Consider the following 24,944-nt stretch of genomic DNA (forward strand, 5'->3'; position numbering starts at 1 on the left):
ATAGCTATAAACTTCCCTCTCAGGACTGCTTTTGCTGCATCCCATAGGTTTTGGATCATCGCGTTTTCATTGTCGTTTGTCTCTAGGTATTTTTTGATTTCCTCTTTGATTTCTTTAGTGATCTCTTGGCTATTTAGTAATGTATTGTTTAACCTCCATGTGTTTGTGGTTTTTACATTTTCTTCCCTGTAATTCATTTCTAATCTCATAGTGTTGTGGTCAGAATAGATGCTTGATATGATTTCAATTTTCTTAAATTTATTGTGGCTTGATTTGTGACCCAAGATGTGATCTATCCTGGAGAATGTTCCATGCGCACTTGAGAATAAAGTGTGATCTGCTGTTTCTGGATGGAATGTCCTATAAATATCAATTAAATCTATCTGGTCTATTGTGTCATTTAAAGCTTCCGTTTCCTTATTTATTTTCATTTTGGATGATCTGTCCATTGGTGTAAGTGAGGTGTTAAAGTCCCCCACTATTATTGTGTTAATGTCAATTTCCTCTTTTATAGCTGTTAGCAGTTGCCTTATGTATTGAGGCGGTCCTATGTTGGGTGCATATATATTTCTAATTGTTATATCTTCTTCTTGGATTGATCCCTTGATCATTATGTAGTGTCCTTCCTTGTCTCTTGTAACATTCTTTATTTTAAAGTCTATTTTATCTGATATGAGTATTGCTACTCTAGCTTTCTTTTGATTTCCATTGGCATGGAATATCTTTTTCCATCCCCTCACTTTCAGTCTGTATGTGTCCCTAGGTCTGAAATGGGTCTCTTGTAGACAGCATATATGTGGGTCTTGTTTTTGTATCCATTCAGCAAGCCTGTGTCTTTTGGTTGGAGCATTTAATCCATTCACATTTAAGGTAACTATCGATATGTATGTTCCTATGACCATTTTCTTAATTGTTTTGGGTTTGTTTTTGTAGGTCCTTTTCTTGTCTTGTGTTTCCCACTTAGAGAAGTTCCTTTAGCATTTGTTGTAGAACTGGTTTAGTGGTGCTGAATTCTCATAGCTTTTGCTTGTCTGTAAAGCTTTTGATTTCTCCATCGAATCTGAATGAGATCCTTGCCGGGTAGAGTATTCTTGGTTGTAGGTTCTTCCCTTTCATCACTTTAAGTATATCATGCCACTCCCTTCTGGCTTGTAGAGTTTCTGCTGAGAAATCAGCTGTTAACCTTATGGGAGTTCCCTTGTATGTTATTTGTCATTTTTCCCTTGCTGCTTTCAATAATTTTTCTTTGTCTTTATTTTTTGCCAGTTTGATTACTATGTGTCTTGGCGTGTTTCTCCTTGGGTTTATCCTGTATGGGACTCGCTGCGCTTCCTGGACTTGGGTGGCTATTTTCTTTCCCATGTTACGGAAGTTTTCGACTATAATCTCTTCAAGTATTTTCTCGGGTCCTTTCTCTCTTTCTTCTCCTTCTGGGACCCCTATAATGCGAATATTGTTGCATTTAATGTTGTCCCAGAGGTCTCTTAGGCTGTCTTCATTTCTTTTCATTCTTTTTTCTTTATTCTGTTCTGCAGCAGTGAATTCCACCATTCTGTTTTCCAGGTCACTTATCCTTTCTTCTGCCTCTGTTACTCTGCTATTGACTCCTTCTAGTGTAGTTTTCATTTCAGTTATTGTATTGTTCATCTCTGTTTGTTTGTTCTTTAATCCTTCTAGGTCTTTGTTAAACATTTCTTGCATCTTCTCCATCTTTGCCTCCATTCTTTTTCCGAGGTCCTGGATCATCTTCACTATCATTATTCTGAATTCTTTTTCTGGAAGGTTGCCTATCTCCACTTCATTTAGTTGTTTTTCTGGGGTTTTATCTTGTTCCTTCGTCTGGTACATAGCCCTCTGCCTTTTCATCTTGTCTATCTTTCTGTGAATGTGGTTTTTGATCCACAGGCTGCAGCGACAATTGCAATTTAAAATCTGTTTGCTCTCCTCTGAGACAATGTGAGCCTCTCTGGAGCATCCCCCTCTTTCCCTAATATTCTACTTGACCTTCCATTCTGACTCTAAGCTAGCTGATGGGTTGTGGAGTCAGGGTTGAAATCTCTCTCTCTTTATCAATTTGTGAAAAGAAATAAAGAAATATGCTAATACCATTTAATTCAGCATTGTCCAGGATGACAAATAAGATACTTGAGACTATATGTTGCAGAGAAGTAACAGCTCTTCATGTGCTAAGGAAAAGAGAAAGGATGTATAACTTGTCTTCCTTTCTTTCTATCCTTTTGTCATTGTTGTTAGCATAAATGCTATTTTTTTACAGTGAAAATTTTAGATAGAACATTCTTTGTTTTTTTGCATTCATTTTTTCCCTTCTATTATTGTAATGCCTGCATTAGTATATCAGTTAATACATATGGCAAAATTGTTGGGATTAAATGCATGGTTACTACATCGATTTCATGCTATAAACATTGTTCCCTACTGTATTTATTCTAATTTATGTATACTTGATAGAAATTTCATTTTTTAACGTGTTATATCTCTTAGGAGTTTTCTCCTGTTTAACATGATCCAAAGATACAATTCTGTGAAGGAGGGAATGGGAAATTATTTTAATGCCTTTTATTGTTTTTGTTTCTAGCCTATTCTACTAAGCTCAACAAATTCCCTGTATTTAATATGAATGATGACTTGAATGATCTGTGTACCAGTGCAGTAAGCCCAAATACAACCAAAGCAACACGGTATGCCCTGAATGTGTGGCGATATTGGTGTATGACCAATGGGCTCAAAGATCACACAGACATCACCAAGGTAAGAAACCCTTAAGTTTACTTCTCCTTTTGGTCAACTTGACTGAGCTTCCATGTGCCAGGCACTGTGCTAAGTATTGTGGGGAACACGGAACAGGTACTTTCTGCCTGAGGAAACTTTGAAAGACCATAAAATAGAAAGAAAAATATCCACAGTACAAAACAGAATTTAAGACGTGTTCTCGGAATTTATAGATCAGAAATGCCAAAACTATTCAGATGGAGAAATTAATTTCAGTTTGTTGAGACTAGCAAAGGAATTGATATTTAAACTGTATTTTGAGGGAGAGGTAGGGTTTCCACAGAATTGAAGACAACGGTCTTCTAGGCTGAGTCACATAAGGAAGAGTAAAAATTAGAGGAATAGACCCACTTGCCTGCAGCAGAGGTTTCATATATGGGAGTAGTGGGCTATAAAACTGGATTTTGACAACCTTTAAATGGCAAGCTGAAATCTTGTGAATGTTGGGAAACCATTGAAGTTTTGTTTTGTTTTTGTGTTTGTTTGTAAGGAGAGATTTTATTTGAAGGATTATTGGAGGGGGGCAGCAGAGAAGGGACGTTATAATAAAAACACTCTGACCATAAGATCTGCAAATGTCTTAAGGGTTAGGTGAAAGGGAAACACTGAATTTTTTTGAACAAGAAGGAACATAAGAAACATAATATTATAGAGCAACTAACTGGAGGTGATGAGCAAAAATGTATTTAGTATTCTTGGTCCTCAATTTCCCCAGTTGTAAAATGAACCCTTAGAATCTCTTCCAACTTGAAATGTTTGAGGGTTGTGAATAGAAGGGAAAATTCTTGGACATGTAGAGTCAGAACAGAAAGATGTATTTTGATTTGGATATGTTGAGTTTAGATAATAGAGATGTCTACCAGATGGATATGTCGAATAAGCATTTGGGAAGGTGGGACTTAAAACATGGGGGAAATGTTAAAGCTGGTAGTATAGATTCAAAGATATTGCAAATAGAGGTCATAACTGAAGTGCAAGGGCAGGTGACATCTCCAGGTTTGGGTGATGTGTTTAGGGCACCAACAAGAGATGAAATAGGAAATCCAGGTTTCTACTTCTGGCAGCATGGTGCCCTAGATACTGTGAGGGGCCTTTCTGCTGTACTTGCAGAAAGAAAGGGGGCCATCCACAGGATCAGAACAGGAGCAGTGTGAGCAGTAAGCACGTATGAAAGGCAGGGCTCTTCCTAAGGGCTTATGTTGATAACATCATTAAGAAGGGAAGAGGCAGGGAGCTAAACTGAAGAATCCTTGATTGAGGAGCAGACCCTGAAGGTGTCTAAAGAAGTTCTTGGTCAGTACCCTGGCTCCTTGCAGAGTCATATGCTAATAATCTTTGAAGGGAAACATCCAAAATATAGGTGCTCAGATTTTTCACAGATTAAGACCAACTAAATGTGTGCTCATTTAAAAAAAAAAATCACTATCCACTTAAGGAAATAAATCACCATGAATGAGAATGAATAGAAACAACAAAGAACAGATTTAGACACCAGGGACTTTAGATAGTAGATTATAGGTTAAGGATGTATGAAATGTTTGTTGAAAGAATGAAAAGAATTATAAAAATGAAAAAGCAACAACATACTAATCAAAATGATCCAGCAGATTAGAAAATAAATTGAAATTTCCACTTGTGGCCATAAGGGAATAGAAGGGTCCAGAATTGCTCTCCTGCTGTAACAACTAGAAAACTGGGCATAATATATAATGAAATAACTCTTCCTAAAGAACAGGCAGCACAGGACTTGATCCCTAAGATGGCTGCTCGACCACCTCTCAGGCTTTCTGCCTGGAGACAATTTTTAAACTGCATTAAAGGGAGGGGAACCCAAACTGAGCCTGGCAATCTTGCTGAGTTGAGGGGAGACAGAAATCAGAGGTCAGGGCGGCTGAGGACATGAGAACAACTAGAAAGAAGTTATAGCATTCATTGAAAAGATAAGACAAATCCAGAATTTAATAATGTAAAATTCACCATTTCTAGCATACAATCAATAGTTACTATACATAGGAAGAAGTGGGAACATATAACCCATGCCCAGGAGAAAAATCAGTTAAGTCTTTCACTTCCAGCCAATTTGGAGGAGATTTACTCTCCTGCCAGAAACAACCAAAAAACAGACAAATGATATAACTAATGTTTTGCAAGGTATTATATAATACACAAAGAAGGGCAGTGATCTCTGAGAGATGGGAAACAAGGTGAGCCTTACATGTGCCCCAGCTTGCTGCCTTGAAACAGTCTACAGGGCTGTGGTGCAGGGAGGGAGCATGCAGGAAGAGCCCAGCAGATTTGCTGAGTTGAGGAAATGGAACTGAGTCCAGAGAGACCCAGGTGGCTAGAATTGTCATAACAGAATATTCGAAAGTAGAGAGCTACACAGAAAGAGAACGTGAGAGAACTGAAGCTATTCTGTCTCAAATATTCAGCTGAGTACTGATCAACATCTGCATGTGAGGAAACTACCCGAGGCTGGCCAAAAAAAAAAAAAAAAGACGCCTGAAAGAATCAGAGGTAATAGTACCTGGAGCTCACACAGAACTGGAAACAGTGCCTCTTCCCACCAGTCAGACTGGAAAAACCTCAGGATTCGTGGGGTAGAGACTTTAGAAAGGTCTTGCATCAAATGTGGAGAATAATTAGCCACAGACTGAGCTTTGCTCTAACCCTATCCAACAAATCTTAAAAGCAAGACCCAGCTACATGGAAAGGTGCTATATATCACTAATCATCAGGGAAATGCAAATCAAAACCGCAGGGAGCTATCACCTCACATCTCTTAGGATGACTGTTATCAAAAGACAAGAGTTAACTAGTGTTGGTAAGGATGTGGAGAAAAGGGGACTGTTGTGCACTACTGGTGCAAATGTAAAGTGGTGCAGCCACTATAGAAAAAGAGTATGAAGGTTCCTCAAAAAATTAAAAATAGAACTATCATGCGATCCTTTATCTAAAGGAAACGAAAACACTAATTCTAAAGGATATATACACCCCTGTGTTCATTGCAGCATTATTTACAATAGCCAAGACATAGAAGCAACCTAAGTATCCATAGATGGATGAATGGATAAAGAATATGTGGTGTATAGATACAATGGAATATTATTCAGCCATAAAAAGGAAGAAAATCTCGCTATTTGCAACAACATGGATGGACCTTGAGGGCATTATACTAAATGAAATAAGTCAGACAGAGAAAGACAATTACCATATGATCTCACTTATATGTGGAATCTAAAAACAAAGTACAAAAATCCTCCTAGCTACAAAGAACAGATTGGTGGTCACTAGAGGCTGGGAATGAGCAGTGTTGAAATGGGTGAAGGTGGTTAAAAGGCCTGGGGATGTAATGTGCAGCATGATGAGTATAGTTAATAACACGGTACTGTATATTTGAAAGTTGCTAAGAGAGTAGATCTTAAAAGCTCTCGGTACAAGAAAAAAAAATTTTAACTATGTGTGGTGATGGGTGTTGACTAGATTTATTGTGGTAATCATTTTGCAATGTATACAAATATCAAAATATTATGTTATACACCTGAAATTGATATAGTGTCATATGGTAATTATATCTCAATATTTTTTTAATTAAGAAAAAGCAAGACCCAAAAGGGTCAAACAGTTTTCAAGTAACTTAACTATGTCCCAGAACAAACCTTAAGAATATTTATAGGAATATAAGAATATCCAGAACCCAAGAAATAAAATTCACAATCTCTGGCAACTAAACAAAAATTTCCAGACATGCAAAGGAGCAAGAAAATATCAATATATCACTTAAAGAATGAATCAATCAAAACCAACCCAGAACTGACACAGATTTTAGAATTAGCAGACAAGGCCATTAAACCATTATTATGACGAAAATAAACACGTGAAAAGATGCTCATTAGACCGCAGGGAAATGCAAGACAAAATCACATGAGATTCTACTTCACATTCAGTAGGAAGACTAGGATTAAAAAAAAGAAAAACAGATAATAACAAGCGTTGATGAGGATGTGGAGAAATTGGAACCCTCATACATTTCTGGTGGGAATGCAAAATGATGCAACTGCTTTGGAAAGTCTGGCAGTTCCCCAAAAGTTAAACATAGGGTTACTCTCACCCAGCAATTCCATTCATAGGCGTATACTCAAGAAAATTTAAGACATATATCTATACAAAAACCTGTACACAAATATTTGTTGTAGCATTATTCACCATAGCCAAAATGTACAAACAACCCAAATGTCCATCAGCAGATGAATGGATAAACAAAATGTGGTATATCCATACAATGGAATATTATTTGTCAATGAAAAGAAAAGAAGTACTGATACATGCTTACAGCATGGCTGAACCTTGAAAGTGTTATACTAAGTAAAATAAGTCAGACACAAAAGAGCAAATATGTATGATTCCATTTATGTAAGGTACCTAGAATAGGCAAGTTCGTAGAGACAGAAAGTATAATAGAGGTTACCAGGGGCTGGCAGGGGGAAGAAATGTAGTTATTGTATACTGAGTAGTTTCTGTTTGGAATGATGAAAAAGTTCTGGAAATGAGTAGTGATGATGGTTGCACGACATTGTGAATGTACTTAATGACACTGGATGGTACACTTATAAATGGTTAAGATGGTAAATTTTATATTATGTATATTTTACCACAATAAAAAAGCAAATAAATCTATTAAAATGTAACAATTTCACCTTTATTAATAATAATTTTAAAATTCATCTATTCTCATAGACCCTCATCACCATGTCTTCAGCCCCTAACCTTAACCTTTTCAAGGTCAGAGGATCTTGTCTTCCAGACTTTGTGAAGTCACTATGAAGACAGTTGTCCGTTACTGGGAAACTTTACATTTCCCTGCAGGAATCCATGAAAAGAGCCCCATTTCCCCATAACCTTCATGGCATAGGTAACATATACATCTCAGGTGGTGAAAATGTCTCCATTGTCCAGTTGGGTGTGCCTTATCATCACTTCTAGTTTCACCTGTGTTGTTTGGAGGAATAATGGATGAGGAAGAAGATATATTTCAATCCTCTGACTCACATGGGCCACTTAAATATTTTTAATGATTAAATTCTTAAGAAAGAGGCCAGTCTCTTAGAGCATTAGCCAGTATTTTTGTTAAAAGAAGGAATTGTGGCATCAAGGACCATAGTCTTAATCTCATTTTTTGGTCTCAGTGCAAGGTATTTTTAGTCTAAGTGTGTCTTTAAAGATAGATATAGCTAGCAGCAAACAAGCTAGGTTACAGCTGTTTATCATTATTTGGCAGCTGGTAAACCTCAAATTTAGTTATTTTTTCAAGGAGGAAAGCAAAGAGTCAAATCAGACTTCAAAATGTCATCTAAATTAGCAGAGTGTACCCTGCCAGTCTCACACTCTCATCACTCTGTGATCTACTATGTATGTTCCACATGGTATTTTTTTCTTCATAAGTGTGACCTAATCCTCACTGATACATCTCCCTCAAAGTTGCTGTCTCATTGATTTACGTATTCCTTAGCCTCACTCAGAAAATACAGCATCTTGAAGTTCAATACCTGTCTTTCTCAATAAAGTGAAATTTAGTAAATGCAAAAATGAAGTCATTTTTGTTGTCAGCAATGGTTACTTCAAGATTCATTTTTTTTTCCTATTAGAGTACTTGTAGTTCACAAGCATTTTCTCCACTTTCTTCATCCCCTAGTTAAGATTATCACAAAGGGGAGTTTGAGGCATTCCCCAAAGTAACTCTTGGTTTTACTTGTCTAATCCTTTCAATTTCCAAGGATTACTACATAGTTCCAGAACTTTGGGATTTGCCAAGCAAGTCAGTCTTCTTATACTGCTCTTTCCCACCTGGAGTCATCTGCCCCATGACAACCTCTTACTTCTCTTTGGTCATTTTCATATCAAGAAAGCCCAGTTTGGGGACTTCCCTGGTGGTCCAGCGGTTAAGACTCTGTGCTCCCAATGCAGGGGGCCCAGCTTCGATCCCTGGTCAGGGAACTAGATCCCACATGCATGCTGCAACTAAATATCCTGTGTGCTACAACTAAGACCCGGTGCAGCCAATTAAAAAAAAAAAAAAAAAAGCCCAAATTTTAATCCATGGTGAATTTGATGTTCAGAGTGGCTCATGAAGGAAAATACTTTCCTGCAATGTCTTCATAACAACTTAAGACCTCGAGGAATAATTATCAACCAAAACTCAGTCTGAGAAAACTAAGGAGGCAGGCAACATGGGCCAGAATGAACAGTTTCTTGTGTACAAAGAATATACATTTTGTGACTTGACGTTTCTTCAGGAATTGCTTTTGCTGTGATTTTTCTTTGAAACTTGTGGTATAATCAAGGGTTCTCCTTGATTCTTAGGGTTCTGCACCCTAAGTCAGCTTGGTTCTCCTGACTCCAGGGTTAATTCATTGCTTTAACCCATGTTTATCAGTTCATTGGGTATCTATGATACATTTCAGGCCTTCTGGTAGGGTCTTCAGCATGAAGAACCAGTCATGTATGAGATGTCATTCTTGCATTCAGGAAGCTTTCAGTCCACTTTGAGAGACAGACATATAAATAGATAAAAGGCTGTGCAATATGGAGAGGGTCATAATAAAATTTAAATTAAGTGCCTTGGGATCCCAGGTGAGAGAGTAACTTTGCTTAGGGAAGCTGGAGAAGCCTTTTATATAGACAGCAGAATTTGAGCTAGATCTGAAACAAGGAATAGAGAAGGTTAGAAGAAAAAACATTCTAGGCAGAGGAAATAGCATATGCAAAGACTTGGAAGCATGAAAGAGCCCTGTGGTTTCTACGAATGTCACAAAGTTCAGTGAAGCTGGAAAACAGAGTATAAAGAGAACAAAAGATTAAGCTAGAGAAATAGGGTGTGTATCAGTTATCTGTTGCTGCATAACAAACCACCCCAAAACTTAGTGGCTTAACAGAACATTCATTTTATTTGCTCATGATGATATGGGGTTTTCTCAGCTAGAAGTGGTTCTTCTACTGGTCTTACTTGGGATACTCATGTGGGTACAGTCATCTGTATATTAGATGGGAGGCAGCTTGTCTCTGAGTCACACGTTCCTGAGGTCTAACTGGGCTTCCTTACATGGCAACATCATGTACTACGACAATGGAGGCAAACCTGTAAGAACCTGTAAGATGAAAGCAGAACCCCTTGAAGCCTAGGTTTGGAATTCACACATTGTTATTTCTACCACATTCTATTGGCCAAATTAATTCATGGCCAGCCACGATTCCAAGGGTGGGAAAATAGATTCTACTTCCTGATGGGAGGAGCAGCAGAGTCACATTGCAAAGGGGTGTAAGAATAGGGAGGGGAGAGATGGTTGTGGCTGTCTTTGCAAACAATCTACCATAGGGTGGAGGCAGATTGTAAAGGCCTGCATACAAGGTAAACAGTTTGGAATGTATCTGAAGGGCAAAAGGAAGCTATCAGAGGTTAGTTGTTTTGTTTTGTTTTGTTTTTAAACACTAAGGTAGTACGATTTTCTGCTCAGCATCCCTTATTTAAGGAACCATTCTTCTCCTACAATCCCCATGGTTATACTGCAGAAGCCATTATGTTAGTACAGTGGCCCACCTTTTGGTCGGTTGTTTGGATCAGGAGTGGGCCAATCAGAATCCTTCCTTCAGACTTTTTTTCTACTGAAAATGAGAGTTGGACTCTTGCCAGTACCTGAAGCTGTAAGATATAACCCTTGGGGAGTGCTAAGCGGCTACATAAAGAAAGCAGCCCTGTAGAGAGAAGCAGAGGTGAGAGGTGGAGCCCTGATGACCTTGAAATCCACTATTTCTGATATCCCTCTTTGCCAAGGCTTTTTCAAGTTTGGTCTCTCTCTTGCAACCACACAAGTCCCAGCTAATACAAAGAGAAGTTAACACCTGCAAGTAGGGAGTTGCAAGTGACAGCATAAAAATCTGAAACCAGATGAGTTTTGGGTGTCATGGTTATTGGGAAGTTATTTTAACTGGTTTTTACTGGTATGTAAGAAAACTATTGCTTTTTATATTTTGTATGCAGCTACCCTATTATTTCTGATGGCTTTTCGACTGAATCTCTTGGAGTTTCCTAGACCAACAATTAGATTATCAGAAAACAATTATGTTTCGTCTTTTTCCTTTCCTATATACATACATACGTGTGTGTGTGTGTGTGTGTAATTTCTTTTTCTTGTCTTACTTGGTTGGCCAGAATCTTCAGAGCATTGTTGTATAATAGCAATGATATTCATCATTCTCATCCTATTCCTGACTTCATAAAAAAGATTCTAATGTTTTCATCTTGGTGTAATTTTTTTAACATCTTTATTGGAGTATAATTGCTTTACAATGGTGTGTTAGTTTCTGCTTTATAACAAAGTGAATCAGCTATACATATACATATATCCCTATATCTCCTCCCTCTTGTGTTTCCCTCCCACCCTCCCTATCCCAACATTCTAGGTGGACACAAAGCACCGAGCTGATCTCCCTGTGCTATGCGGCTGCTTCCCACTAGCGATCTATTTTATATTTGGTAGTGTATATATGTCCATGCCACTCTCTCACTTTGTCCCAGCTTACCCTTCCCCTTCCCCATGTCCTCAAGTCCATTCTCTACATCTGCATCTTTATTCCCGTCCTGCCCCTAGGTTCTTCAGAACCATTTTTTTTTTTTAGATTCCATATATATGTGTTAGCATATGGTATTTGTTTTTCTCTTTCTGACTTACTTTACTCTGTATGACAGACTCTAGGTCCATCCGCCTCACTATAAATAACTCAATTTCGTTTCTTTTTATGGCTGAGTAATATTCCATTGTATATATGTGCCACATCTTCTTTATCCATTCATCTGTTGATGGACACTTAGGTTGCTTCCATGTCCTGGCTATTGTAAATAGAGCTGCAATGAATATTTTGGTACATGACTCTTTTTGAATTATGGTTTTCTCAGGGTATATGCCCAGTAGTGGAATTGCTGGGTCATATGGTAGTTCTATTTTTAGTTTTTTAAGGAACCTCCATACTGTTCTCCATAGTGGCTCTATCAGTTTACATTCCCACCAACAGTGCAAGAGGGTTCCCTTTTCTCCACACCCTCTCCAGCATTTATTGTTTGTAGATTTTTTGATGATGGTCATTCTGATTGGTGTGAGGTGATACCTCATTGTAGTTTTGATTCATCTTGAGTGTAAGTTTTATAGTTCATGTCTGTAAAATAATCTTCGTTATAGTAAGAGGATATTTTTTCTTCCAGTCTAAATTTAATTTGCCTTTTGAAAATTTGAAGTGGATAGCATATTCTTTCAAATAATTTTTCAGTAATTATCAACTTCATATTATTTCTCCTTAATATATAAATAAGTCAATTATATTGAAGTATTTATTACTATTGAATCATCCTTACACTCTGATAATCCCTACTGGTCTCAATGTAGATTGCTTTCCTGCAGTCCTGAATTTGATAATATAGGCAGCCCTCATTTTGCTGGTACCATGTTAACTGCTACTTGTGCATATCAGAGCCATGCCCTTGCTTGCATGGTTCTAACGTGTGTACATTTTGTTTTACATTGGTGCTGGGCAAAATGGAAATCACTAGTACTTTACTTAGGGGAGTTTACATTTATATTCATATACTTTTTTTTTTAACATCTTTATTGGAGTATAATTGCTTTACGATGGTGTGTTAGTTTCTGCTTTATAACAAAGTGAATCAGTTATACATATACATATATCCCCATATCTCCTCCCTCTTGCGTCTTTGGTATAATATCTATCATATTTGGATTAGAAAAAAAATGAAGAACGCTTATTTTTCCTGTGCTCCAAAACTGTTTACATACAAAAGAAAAGCTGAATCAACTCCATAACGCCATCTCTTTATGAGTGACATACATCTTTGACAGTCATTTCATTCTCTTCTCTTGTTTGGGGCTCTTGAGATCTCTTACCTCTTATTGAACCAACTTTAGTAATTTATATTTTGCTAGAAAATTGTTCAGGTTATTTATATTTTCAAATTAATATGCATAAAGTTTATGATATTCTTTCATATTCTTTATTCATTTTCTGTAGTTACGGTCTTTCTCATTCCTAATATTGTTTATATGTATATTTCCTTTCCTCTTCTTTCTCTCTCTTTCTTTCTGCCATATTTGCTAGAAGTTTGTCAACTTTATAAGTCTTTTCAAAGATTACATACTTTCATTTTTTATCTATACCAATTTATATCTTTTCTAGTTCATTAATTTGTTTTATTTTTATTGATTCACTCTATTTTTGAATTTGATTTACTTTTTCTAGTCTTTTGTGTTGAATAGTGTTCGCTTATTTTTAATAAAGTTTCTAACAAAGGCATTTAAGACTGTGGTGTTATTGGAGTATATTTGGCAACACCTCATACATTTTGATATGTAATGTTTTCAGTTTGCCTCAATTTTAATCTATAATTCAGTTTTTATTTTCCTCTTTGACCCAAGGGCTATTAGAAGAATGAATGTTACCTGTACAGTTTCTACTTTTAAAACATCTCTTATTGAGACTATCTTTTGTCCTAGAATGTGTACTCAACCTAAACTGACTATGAGTAAGGTCTGGTTTTATCTTTATGGCTCCCTCCTGAAAGTAAAGCTTTCTTACCCACCAACCTTCCTCCTCCTGCCATGCCTAAGTAAGGAGTACTCTCTAATTGTCAGTATAATCATTAAGTCTTTCATATCTTTTGAACAAATATTGACATTGAAGCCCTATCGATGGTTAAGTCAGAAATATTTCCAGAGTTATTCAGATAAATTCAAGTGAAGAATCAAGGGGCATTAACCTGCTGTGCAAAATGGACATGTGAGTCGTCTTTCCCTTCAGCACCAAGTACATGCAGAGATCAGGGAAATCAATGTCGGAATGATTCAGAGTTCGATAAGTTTAGTTCAGGAATTCTTCAGAGAGGATGGCTGAATTTTATTGAAGGGGAGGGAAGGAAATGATTTGCTAGAAAAGAGACGAAAGGGCTTTCCAGAGAGGAACAGCGAAAGTTACAAGGCCAATAATAAAAATAATTACATATATATATATATATATATATATACACACACACATATATATATATGTTGTGTGTATGTGTGTTACTATTTACAAACCCTTTCACATCCACTACTTTATTTAAGCATTACAATCATTCTTTGAGAAGGTACGATTATTATCTCCCGTCCTGTTTGCTTAGAACACTGAGGTTTAAAGGGACTAAGTGGAGCCCAGTGTGGAACCTAGATCTTCCAGCGTGAAATTCACTGTTTTTTCCACTATATCATGCTAAGAAGGCAGCCCTCTAGAGGGCTATCGAAAATACAGCCCCTAGTGAGGATCAGGAGAAGGAAGGAGGGGTCTGGCTACTTGGGTGTCCGCAAATGTGTAACCCCAGTGTTTGTCTCATTTGAGATCCCTGCAGTGAAGCTGAACGAGCTGCTCGAGAACTTTTATGTCACCGTTAAGAAGAGCGACGGCTCAGACTTCCTGGCCACGTCGCTGCACGCCATCCGCCGAGGCCTGGACCGCATCCTGAAGAATGCGGGCGTGGGCTTCTCCATCACCAGCAGCACCTTCAGCTCCTCCACCAAGAAGCTCAAGGAGAAGCTGTGGGTGTTGAGTAAGGCAGGGATGTCAGGTGCCCGTTCTCGCAACATCGTCTACTTCTCCCTCTCTGATGAGGAGGAGATGTGGCAGGCAGGGTGTCTGGGGGATGACAGCCCCATCACCCTTCTGTCCACCGTGGTCAAGTACAACAGCCAATACCTGAATATGCGGACGCTGCAGGAGCATGCTGATCTGATGTATGGTGACATCGAGCTGCTCAAAGACCCACAGAACCAGCCCTATTTTGCCCGGACAGACAGTGTCAAGCGGGAGAGTCGGAGTGGTTCCACTCGAGTGTGCCACGGGAAGATCTACCACGAGCATTCCAGGGGACACAAACAGTGCCCTTACTGCCTCCTCTACAAGTACATGTACATCCACCGACCACCCACCCAGATGGAGGCCAAGTCCCCTTTCTACCTTACCGCCAGGAAGGAGGCCACAGACATGGGCAGCGTGTGGTACGAGGAACAGAGGATGGGACTGAGGTCTCTTCGGGGAATTGTCCCGAACTTAGCCAAGAAGGTCAAGCTGGAAAACTGTGAGAACTTCACCTTCGTCTCATTTACTCAGGTCTCCAGGAGGCTTGGCTCCCACAGCTGCTGCCAGTGAGTCTCCCCTGGGTCCAGGCCACCACCCAACACACCCTGGCAGGCGGGCGCTCCACCTGCAGCCAAGGCCAGAGTTCTGAGGTGGCAGGGATGACCGTGATTTCATGGTCAGGCTGGTCCCTGTCAGTGGGACTTCCTATTTCTTTGACTGTGCGTTTGTTTTTTTAACTGAAAGTAGATGAATATTTAGGATGTTTTATCCAGATGTGTGTCACCTTTGTTAAATTATAGAGTCTAATGCACTGTATAAATTACTACGTACACAAGAGTGAGGAAGTTCATTTTATCTAGTGCCTTTTTAGCACAGATTTTCTCAAAAAAAATAAAAGGGAGTGGGGAAGAAAACCGTTTAAGTAGTCATTTAAAAAAAATCCCAGTAGCCTAGTAGCTTTAGAATGTTATAAACACTTTGTGGAATTACACTCACAGTGAGGAACTAGGAAGGGAGAGGCAGACATGTTAACTATTTCCAGGAGAAAAATGGCACCTGGCACTCCTCCTTATGTTTTGTTGATGGATAACTTGGTCCTGCAGAGCAAGCAGCCTTGGTTGATGGAAGGTCGTGGAGCTACGCTCAGTCATGCTGGTAGGAAAGTGGGGACTGCTCTCAGCCCTGGGAGGACTTGACCTCTGCATCAGTGGAGACAGTTTTATGAGAAAAGATTAATGCACCAAACGGTGCTTGTGAGAACAAGGTTTCCAATGAACTAGATGGTTTGTACCATGAGGGAATTTCTAGTAGTAGAGAAAGTGTCTTGGAAAAGCGGTCTGCGATCAAAACGTGAAAAACCTCCTGAAGCAGAAGTGCCTACGTTTTCTTTCTCAGCGTCATGTGAAAGCTATTTTCGTTTGAACATTTTTTCGAGGTTTTTTTTTTTCATCTGTTCCTTGTGTCATACAGTTGTTCCAGCATATAGCCCTGGACTGTAAAACAACTGAAAGTAATTTTCAGGCGTAACCAGGAAAATCCAACAGAACAAGCTGCAAAGAAAACAAATTCCAAAACATGTTTATTAAAGAGTTTTGAAATATTTTTGTCAAAGTATGACTCTTTCAGCCACAAGAGATCTCATCATTTTAGGTTGGCACCAATGCTTGGGACACGAGGATGTAGGCAACCTACCAGGTAAGCAAACCCAGCAACAAGCACAGAGTTGAAAAATCAGACCATGATGATAGGTTATCAGTGCAGTTTGAAATCATTTCACTCAGGTGAGATTAAACCTGACCACTTGTCATTCAAACATTAACAGAATGTTATAATAACTGCTCTGAATAAGTGAAAAAGGAGCCCAAAGAGGACTAATTAATAATAATAATAATTTCTAGGGAATCTTTATTTTGTATTTGAGGAAAGACTGCTACAACTTCATACCATTTTGTTCCTGTGTATGTTTTCCAGTCCACAGTTGAAAGTCTAGTATACATTCATTTTGTAGGAGTCCTAAAATCAGCCCTATTTCTTTCTCAAAACATTATTTTAGTATTTATTTTAATTGTTTTAAAAAATCATTCACTGGTCATTGAAATATATAATACTTCCTTTACCAGAGAAGACTCAACCAATGCTGCCTTAAGGTTTAATGTTGTTCCCTTTTTAGTCCCTGCACATTTATTTCGTTTACTAGTTGATCTTTCCTGAACATAGATTAACTTTGGTATGTCTCCATCTGTATATAAATAACAGGTAATATTTAATAAGCAGCGTTATGACTGGATATTGCACAGTGTTCTGTTGTAGTTTCCTATAGGGATTTTAAGGTTTTGATTAAAAGAGACACAAAACACAAGGTACAGTTTCCTTTAGTGGGTGAACACCCAAAGGAAATCTTGTTTGAGGAAAGCACATGGTTGTTTTTCTTGTCAGTACTGCACTTAAACAGAAATATAACCTATGTGAACTACTGGGCAGGGCCTGCAGCTTAATTAATAAAACCTCCATTTTTATTTTAAATCGATTCAAGAAGAAATTGCCGTTAGATATCACTGGGATCTTTTCAGATTTTAACATTTCCAAAAGTAGCAACAACTGATCCAGAGGCTGTAATCTTTCTGTTGATAGTGGCTTTTTATCAGCTGAATAACAATCTCTGCCTCAGGTTTGTCGCTTATCACCTGTTTGATGGACTTTCAACCCTCAGAGTTCTGAAGTGAATGATTATAATCAAAGTCAGGAGGTAGAATCTCCAGTGATACCTGATGGAAGGAAAGAATCGTATCTCAGCATCCTAAATGCCATTCATTGCATGCCTCCCGTGCCACCCACTGTATAGGTACTTTGTCTATTATATATTTGTGTGTAGATGTGTATGTGTGTATGTGCACACACACTTTAAGTTTATATGTGATAACACCTAGTAAACCTGCTAATATGGTGAAGCACCTATCCATCTATATGGCTGTGTCCATGCTCAGAGGATCTGAAGGGGGGCAGAGTAGCTAGTTCTTGTTGGGCTTCAGAGCTAAGGCAGTTGTTCTGTCTTTTCGGCCAGCTGTAAACCATACCCTCTGGGGACTGCAGGGTTTTCTACTCTTGGCCTAAGCCAGGAGAAAGGAGATTCCCAAGAGAAGAAAGAGGGAGGTTAAGAGTTTTTTCTCTACTTACCTTTAGTGTTTTTTGTATTCAAAAGTGGGAATGAATACCGGGAACTTGCACATTCACCGAGGCTCAAGTGGCCGTGGCTCTGCCTCAGGAATGGTGGTGCTGTAGGTGTTATGGGACGACCCAGGGAGTCCTTTGGGTGAGCTTTTGCCCCCAGCACCTTCTGCACCTGCTCTAAAGGAAGCCCCGCTCGCCTGGTACCTCCTCCCCAGAATTTAGCCAGTCTCCCCTTGGAAGTTTATTCCAGCAGAGATGTTGGGGGCATCAGCTTGAAGGGTATGATTCAATGAAGTATAAAGGCTTTAGCACAGCACCAGGCACATAGTATTATTTATGCAATAAATATTAGTTATTTTAGTTACAACCTTTGGTAAGAGTAATAATATTATTCACCTAATCTGCACTATACCACTTATTCCTTCCATTATGGAGATTATCTCTCCTTTAAACTGTTAAACTTGAAGAGGAAAGCAAACCTGATAATGTGGTCACATTTATACCCATAAATTCTACCTCCAGCACCTCCAAGCCCTGATACCTCAGATATAAGCAAAAACAATTAAAGTATAGAGAAGCCCTGAGAGGCGTTAGGAGAAAGTTTTCCCATGGTTTAGTGTGTTTGCAAAGAGAAGTATTATGGGAAAACCTAACCAAAGCTGTGAAAGAGATGGTCTCCTCAGTCATGTGGCATTTCCCGGCTTTCCTTGGATTATACGCTGTATTAATCTGCCCTGACTGATAAATGTTTATAGACATGCGAAACTCTGTTACTTTGATTTTTATTTTAATTCAACCTCATTAAAAGCATCGCACTATACCCACCCTATCAGCATGTTCATAGACAGCTGTGGAGAAGATCTAGACAAAGTAATCCTCCTGTAGAAGCGGAAGCCTCTGGCTATAGAAGGAAGATTACCAGGCTGGCAGCGCCTTCTCTACTCACTTGGTAAATGCTGGTCTCACTTTCCTCAGCTGTGAAAGGAGATCATCGGAAAAGATCATCTCCAAAGTGAATAATGTTACATTTCGGCAGTTCCTCAAGGCCATGTAGTTAGGAAGTGGCAAAACTAGGAGGCAGAATTCCTAATTCCTCAAGATCATATACTGAATCTCCTAAGTGAGTGCTTCTCGCTATATTGGAACGCTTGCTTTAGGAATAACAATTTTCTTGAAATTTTAAGTTTGACAGCTCTTTAAATTACTTTGCTATCTCTATAGGCAGCAGAATGTTATTTTTCTCAGGTTAGGCTAACACTAACCACATTGTTACCATTTAAATAAACAAATATTTATGTTTAAATATTACTCTTATCAAACAAGCATCACTTTGTTGCTTTTGTTGAAATCTGGATTGCTAACAGTGGGTTCTTGAGCTAGTAACCAGTTAACTTTAGGCAGCAAGAAATGCAAACGATGAAGATCTCAAAGAAGAGTTACCTCATTTTCCCTCAGGCGCTCCAATTTAGTCTAAGTTAGGACCCATACATATTGAGAAACTGTTAACAAACAGCCCTGTACCGAAGAATGCATTAAAAGTTTCAAATTCACGTATATCTTTAAATGCTTTTACTTTTGGGGTGAATTTTTAATGCTCTGTTTTAGGAGAAAAACATTCAGTTGTTTAGGCAAAGTTCTTAGGTAAAAATCTTTGTTGTGTTTTTCCATATAAATTATCACCTAAGCAAAAACAGGAGTGAAGGGAGAGGTTGGTGATGACCTAAGGCTGAACTCCCTTTCTGAGAGAAGAGGAGGCTGTGGGGAATGAAAAACTAGCTTATCTCTGGAAGTTCCTATGTGTTCTGTATCCATGTATCCTGACATCATAGGATTTCCCAAAACTCCTTTGAGGGAGGCTGCCCATCCTTCTGGCAAAGTTTGCCTATTTTGATGATGATTTTGAGTGCTTCTAGTTCTTTATAGCCCAAGAAATCCAGAGAGGTTCCCTGTGTTTTAATTGTTCATCAGAATCAGATTTTTATGCTCAATTAAAGTGCTTTATTGTTTATCTAATGCAGTTCATATGGAAATTAATAATTTCAGGAAATACTTATTAAGACCAAAAAGAAAAATCACTGGATTATATGTAGACGCATATTGCTTCCATTACTATTAAAAGCAATTAGATAGATCCCTCTCCCCCACTGAGAATGGGCTCCTAAATATTTTATGGGCAGAATAATTGATTTAATTAATTTACATTTATCTGTAGTTATTTTTACTGATTTGTTCAAATAAGTTTCTGGAAGATTCAGATTTGACTAACACTAACTGTGGTAAGTGCTTTCGCACAGCTTCCTCGTATTCTCATTTAATTCTCACAACAGCTCTGCAAGGTAGGTCTAATTATTCCCATTTTACTTACTGAGAAACCAAGGCTCAGAGAAGTTAAGTAAATTTCCCAAAGTCTCACAGAGCTAATAAGTTGGAGAACCTAAGTTTGAACCCAGGTCTTCTGACTCCAAATACAGTGCTCAATGCATTAAACTAAACTGCCTTCTTCAGGCCCAAAGAGGTCCATTTATCACAGAGCTTTTAAAAAATTAAACAGTTTCTATTTGTTTGGGAAATATTTCATTTCTCAAACCATACTGTGTCATACCTTATATGTACTCTCTTACTAATTCAATATATTGGTATAATTCAATAGTTCCTGGAAAGCCTGGTGGTTTTCTATGATAAGTATAACATTTTCTGCCTACTGAGAACCTTCTGTGTTTATCCAATAAATAACTCATATTATCTGTTGTCTACCTTAAAGGGCAGATGTTCATGCCAGTTTATTCTAATAAAAGTCAAGTCGTTTATAAACTGCACCTGTTTTGAATGGGTATCATTGCTTAAAATGTAAAGGACTTCCTAGCCTACATCACAATTACATGCTCAGGGTTTTTGCTTTCACTTTTTAATTTTGATGTCAGAGGATTTTTATAATCTTTAGGCTAAAGCAACCTCATAGCAAAATATACTTATTTAGTCATTTGTTTTCTATTCTTTCCTTTATCAGGGCATGGGGATGTTTTTGTTTTGAGGCTTAAAAAATAAAAGGTTATAGGTAACTCTGAGACAGCCTAATCAAAATCCCCCATTTTACCAATAAGAAAATCGAAGCCCAGAGATATTAAAGGGCCCATCCAAGGTCAGCAAGACAATAAGTAGTAGATTCAGGACTAGAAAATTAATCCAGAATCTTTCCTCCATACCATAGCTGGAAGATTTGGATTTAAAAAAATTAATTAATGGAGCTGTCTGGCAGAAGGCCCCATTGACTTCCTGCCTTCCAAGAAAAACACTCATATAGACCCAGAAGAAGGCCACCTCTCAATTCTAGAATCTAGAAGGAATCAATACAATTTACAAGGCATTTGGAAGTAAAGTGAGACAAAACCTTTCAGGTTGTAGCTCACTGTTTTCTTTCGCTTTGCTTCATGAAACAGGTTCTGTGAAATAGAAAATCTGAAAGATATTTAATATTTGTTCTCATTAACCATGTCAGTCTCCTTACTCAGAGCTCTGGTGCCAGAAAAATAACTGGCTTATCCTTTCTCTTAACCAGATGCCACACTATAAAGTGAAAAGCTTCTCTATCCCATCCTCTCTCCCATCTCCCCACCCACCTCCTCTTCATTCAGTCCAGCTCCAAGTTCTAGGGCTAAAATGTGAGCAGCAAGCAGAGAGGATCTGTTGGAGGCATAGTGCATTCTGAGAAAAACGCCCTTTAGGTGAGGACAAAAACAATAAATAAGCAAGTAGCAGAAAATGCAAATATTGTGATTTTTCATGTATGGTGTTGGATCAGAGATCCAGAAAACCAGACAATAGAAAGGAAAAGGATGCCACTTCAATAGAAAAGTGTTAAACTAGAAACTGGACATGGAAATATGTACACCTTCTTACCCTCAACCTGTGCATCCAAAAAAGGGATTTGACAAACACTCAAGTGGACAGATAGCAAAATGAAAGGCAAATACTGGGTTTGAGGAGAAAGGACCATTTAAGGATGAGTATAGAGAAAACAAATGAGGCATTAAAAAAAAAAAATGTGACTGAATGAAGGAAAATGAACAACTTCCAGAACAGTTGAAAGTAGTCTACTGCAAGAAACAAGAAAATTTTAGGATTCTCTTTGTCATAATTGAAGGAACAGAAGAATTGCTTCTATGCAGCAATAGTATGTTATCTTAAAATGGGAATGGATTAAGAGAAAAAGGCAACGGAATAAAATGAAAAAGAAGATAAACTAGAAAGAAGGATTTCAAGGAAGCTAAAAACACAATAGCAGATTAAAATCCACATTGGAAGTAGAAAAGAATAATACAGATGCTTATAAAAAACTCAGTGTGGGACTTCCCTGGCGGTCCAGTGGTTAAGACTCCACGCTTCCACTTCAGGGGGCACCGGTTCGATCCCTGGTCAGGGAAGTAATCCCGCATGCTGCGGGATGTGGCCAAAAATATATATATATATATATATATATCAGTGTGAAGGACAAACGAGATTTTCTTCCTATCATTCTTTCAAAAGAAACACGAGATGAAAATAGGGGAAAGATAATGGATTTGGAAGACAGAACATTAGCTAACATTACTGACATTTGCTTTCCTGATGGAAGGAGTATATTAAGAAAAATATCATTAGACTATAAAAATGAAATCTTTCCTGAACAAAACGAAAATCTGTGTATTTAGATTGAAAGGTCTCACTGCATTCCAGGCCAAAAAAACAGGTGAAAGAGACTTGTACCTAATCACCTCCTGGCAAAATTTTAAACTACCAAGGATAAAGAATGAAAAATCCTGTAGGCATTCAGTCAGACAGTAATAAGTTGCCTATCAGAAAACAAAAGAACATTCTGGCTCCAGACTTCTACTCTATAGCACCAAGTGCCAGGAAACGATAGGGAATTCTGAGGGGAAAAGTTGTGTCTTTGGTATTTGATACACATTTTATGTGTAAAGATATGGAAAATATTTTTAGTTATGACAAGCATTGAAATAAACCATCTATGTACTATTCTTAAAAAGATAAATTATACTGCAACCTACAAAGCTTGGTTAAATTTTGTTGTTGTTGAATATATCATAATTTCAAGGGACTGTGGGTTGTCAGATCATTACCCACTGGAAGAAAGATGTATGCTTTTAAATAGATAATATGGCGAGAAGACAAAAATCTCCCAAAATGCCCAAAGTCCTCACTTAAAATGGGCTGAACTAATACAAGAAAATGTACCTAAAAACAATTGCCACCTCACAGCATTGTGTTTCTTTATTTTTATTACTGAAGTGATGCATGATCATCATAGTAAAAATAGAAAATTCAGATACTTTTTTCTACAAATAAAATTTAAATTGCTGTTTTCCCCACTACCATTTAAAACACTATCCTGAAAGAGTCCCTTGCTTCCAAGTGAGAAAAGGCAAGGGGTCCCCACATTCGTCCTGGTGTCTGATAGCCTAGACCAGAGCTTGTGGAGGCCATCCTGTGTGCTTCTCCACTCTTCCCAAACTCAGAACTAACAACAGGTGCAAAATTAGAAAATTACAGAAGATAAAATCTGTGTTTTAACAAGAGATCAGGAGAAATGAAACTTGTTTTAGAATACAAATGCCAGAAAAGTTCAGTTTCAACAGCAGGCTGGGGGCAGTGAGGTGCTTTCCTTAGCTATACTTGAAGTTTTATGGAACTGTGTTTAAATTCAGATAGTAAGGGAATAAAAGCAGTAAAAACAAACAAACAAAAACACAAAAAAACCACTAAATTACTTCCTTCCAGGGTCTACAGTTATCAGTGTTAGAACTAAAGCTGGGTTGCTTTCTTTTGGTTTTCATTTGCTTTCACTGAACAGACTTGAAAACACACAGGAACACTGAGTGTCATTGGCCTTGCTCAGTTCCTTCCTGGTCATATAAAGGTTTTGTCTGTGCCCCAAGTGGTCATGACAATTTAAACTGGAAATTAAAATTTCAACAACACCAGCATGTTTACTTTAAATTTAGAAATGCAAAAGTGAATGGGTTGCTTTGCGTTTGCTTCGTTTTTTCCTTCTGAAGCATAGCAAACCTCTTGCAGATGGTAGGAGCCTCTTCTGGATAAGCTCCAATTATAACCTTTCCCAGGGTCTCCTCCTGCTTGGCTGTGACTAACAAAAGTCTGTTCACTTTAACTACTTAGACAAGAAACACGTTGCTTTTATTGAAATTTTTAATATTTTCTGTGTAGCCGTACGTTCCAAAAGATAGCAGTAAAACTGTGTCCTGGTGTTTTCAGTGTTCTGGATTTTTTTTTTAATGTAGAGGAGGCATCCATAATTTCTTAACACTGGAAACATCAGTCTGAAGGACACAGGAAATGGTCAGTAACTTGAATTATTTTATTGTACCATTTTCAACTTTTTCTTTCTTCCTCCAGTGATGCCTGCACATGTACACACATGTATGTGCACGTGGGATCACCCGAGTGGGAAAGCACGTGTGGCATCAGTTTTCTGTCATAGAGCGTCAGGGTTTCTTGTTCATTTAGTCCAGCCCTCTAGTTGATAGTCCAGTAGTCTTAACAATTTGCAAGGTTCTGGGGTTTTTTTGTTTTGTTTTTTTTAAGTTGTTGGTGTGTTGTTTGGTTTGGTTTATGTACATGCAGCTTGCCTGTTTAACCCAGATTTTTGAAAATAAAGAAAATGTTAATGTATATTTTATGTCTGTTTTATTAAAATAACTGAGTAATTTTAACTTAATCAGCAGTATGTATGGTTTCTGAATTTTTTTATTTTAGCATCACATTCCTGGAAGTATGTTGTTGTCCTTTGTATTTTGCAAAACGTAGGGACATTTTGAGCAGTTCTGTGCCTGTATTCTCTGCCTCTGAGCTAATGCTTCTGGTGAAATCAGTTCTGACTGACTCTCCCTCTGGTTCTCTGATGTAGATTTCTTCACTTGGCAGGCTGAGGGCCCATTTGGAAAGCTCTCATGGTGACTGTATATTGACCATTGTATACATGCCTCTAATGTTTTTTTGCTCTTTAAATTATTTATGGCTTTTGGAGAGTGCATTTAATCCTAAAACCTTTTAAAGCTGAAATTTACTGTTCTATATATACAACAGCTAAAATCATTCCTAGGAAACAAGTTTCTGAAAAATACTTAAGAATGAGTGTAATGGTGGTAATGGTGAAAAGATGAGAGGTTTCATTCACAAATATTGACCCTAAAGCAAATTTAATCTCTTCTCATTGTTTTGCTTAGAGCAATGATTTTTAAAATCTTAGACTCCTGAACCAGTTAAAAAATGATGAGAGCTGTAGGTCATTTTCTCAAGAA

General features: G+C 37.9%; 1 protein-coding gene across 3 annotated transcripts in view; it reads left to right on the forward strand.

Moving 5' to 3' along the window:
* KIAA1958 (KIAA1958 ortholog) overlaps positions 1–24,944 on the forward strand; it is a 234,566-nt gene that overhangs the window by 156,206 nt on the left and 53,416 nt on the right. For 2 of the 3 annotated variants that reach the window (XM_029201607.1, XM_029201609.1), the window contains 2 exons: positions 2,597–2,769; positions 14,224–21,929. In XM_029201607.1, the coding sequence (XP_029057440.1) occupies positions 2,597–2,769; positions 14,224–15,030 (980 nt within the window). In that variant the 3' untranslated portion in view covers positions 15,031–21,929. Of the gene's footprint in view, positions 1–2,596; positions 2,770–14,223; positions 21,930–24,944 lie in introns of those variants that run through there. The other variant, XM_029201608.1, reaches the window with a different exon arrangement.

The sequence above is a fragment of the Monodon monoceros genome, unplaced genomic scaffold (genome assembly GCF_005190385.1).
Source record: "Monodon monoceros isolate NGI ecotype Baffin Bay Population unplaced genomic scaffold, NGI_Narwhal_1 Super_Scaffold_5, whole genome shotgun sequence".
In the NCBI taxonomy this organism is placed as follows: Eukaryota; Metazoa; Chordata; class Mammalia; order Artiodactyla; family Monodontidae; genus Monodon; species Monodon monoceros.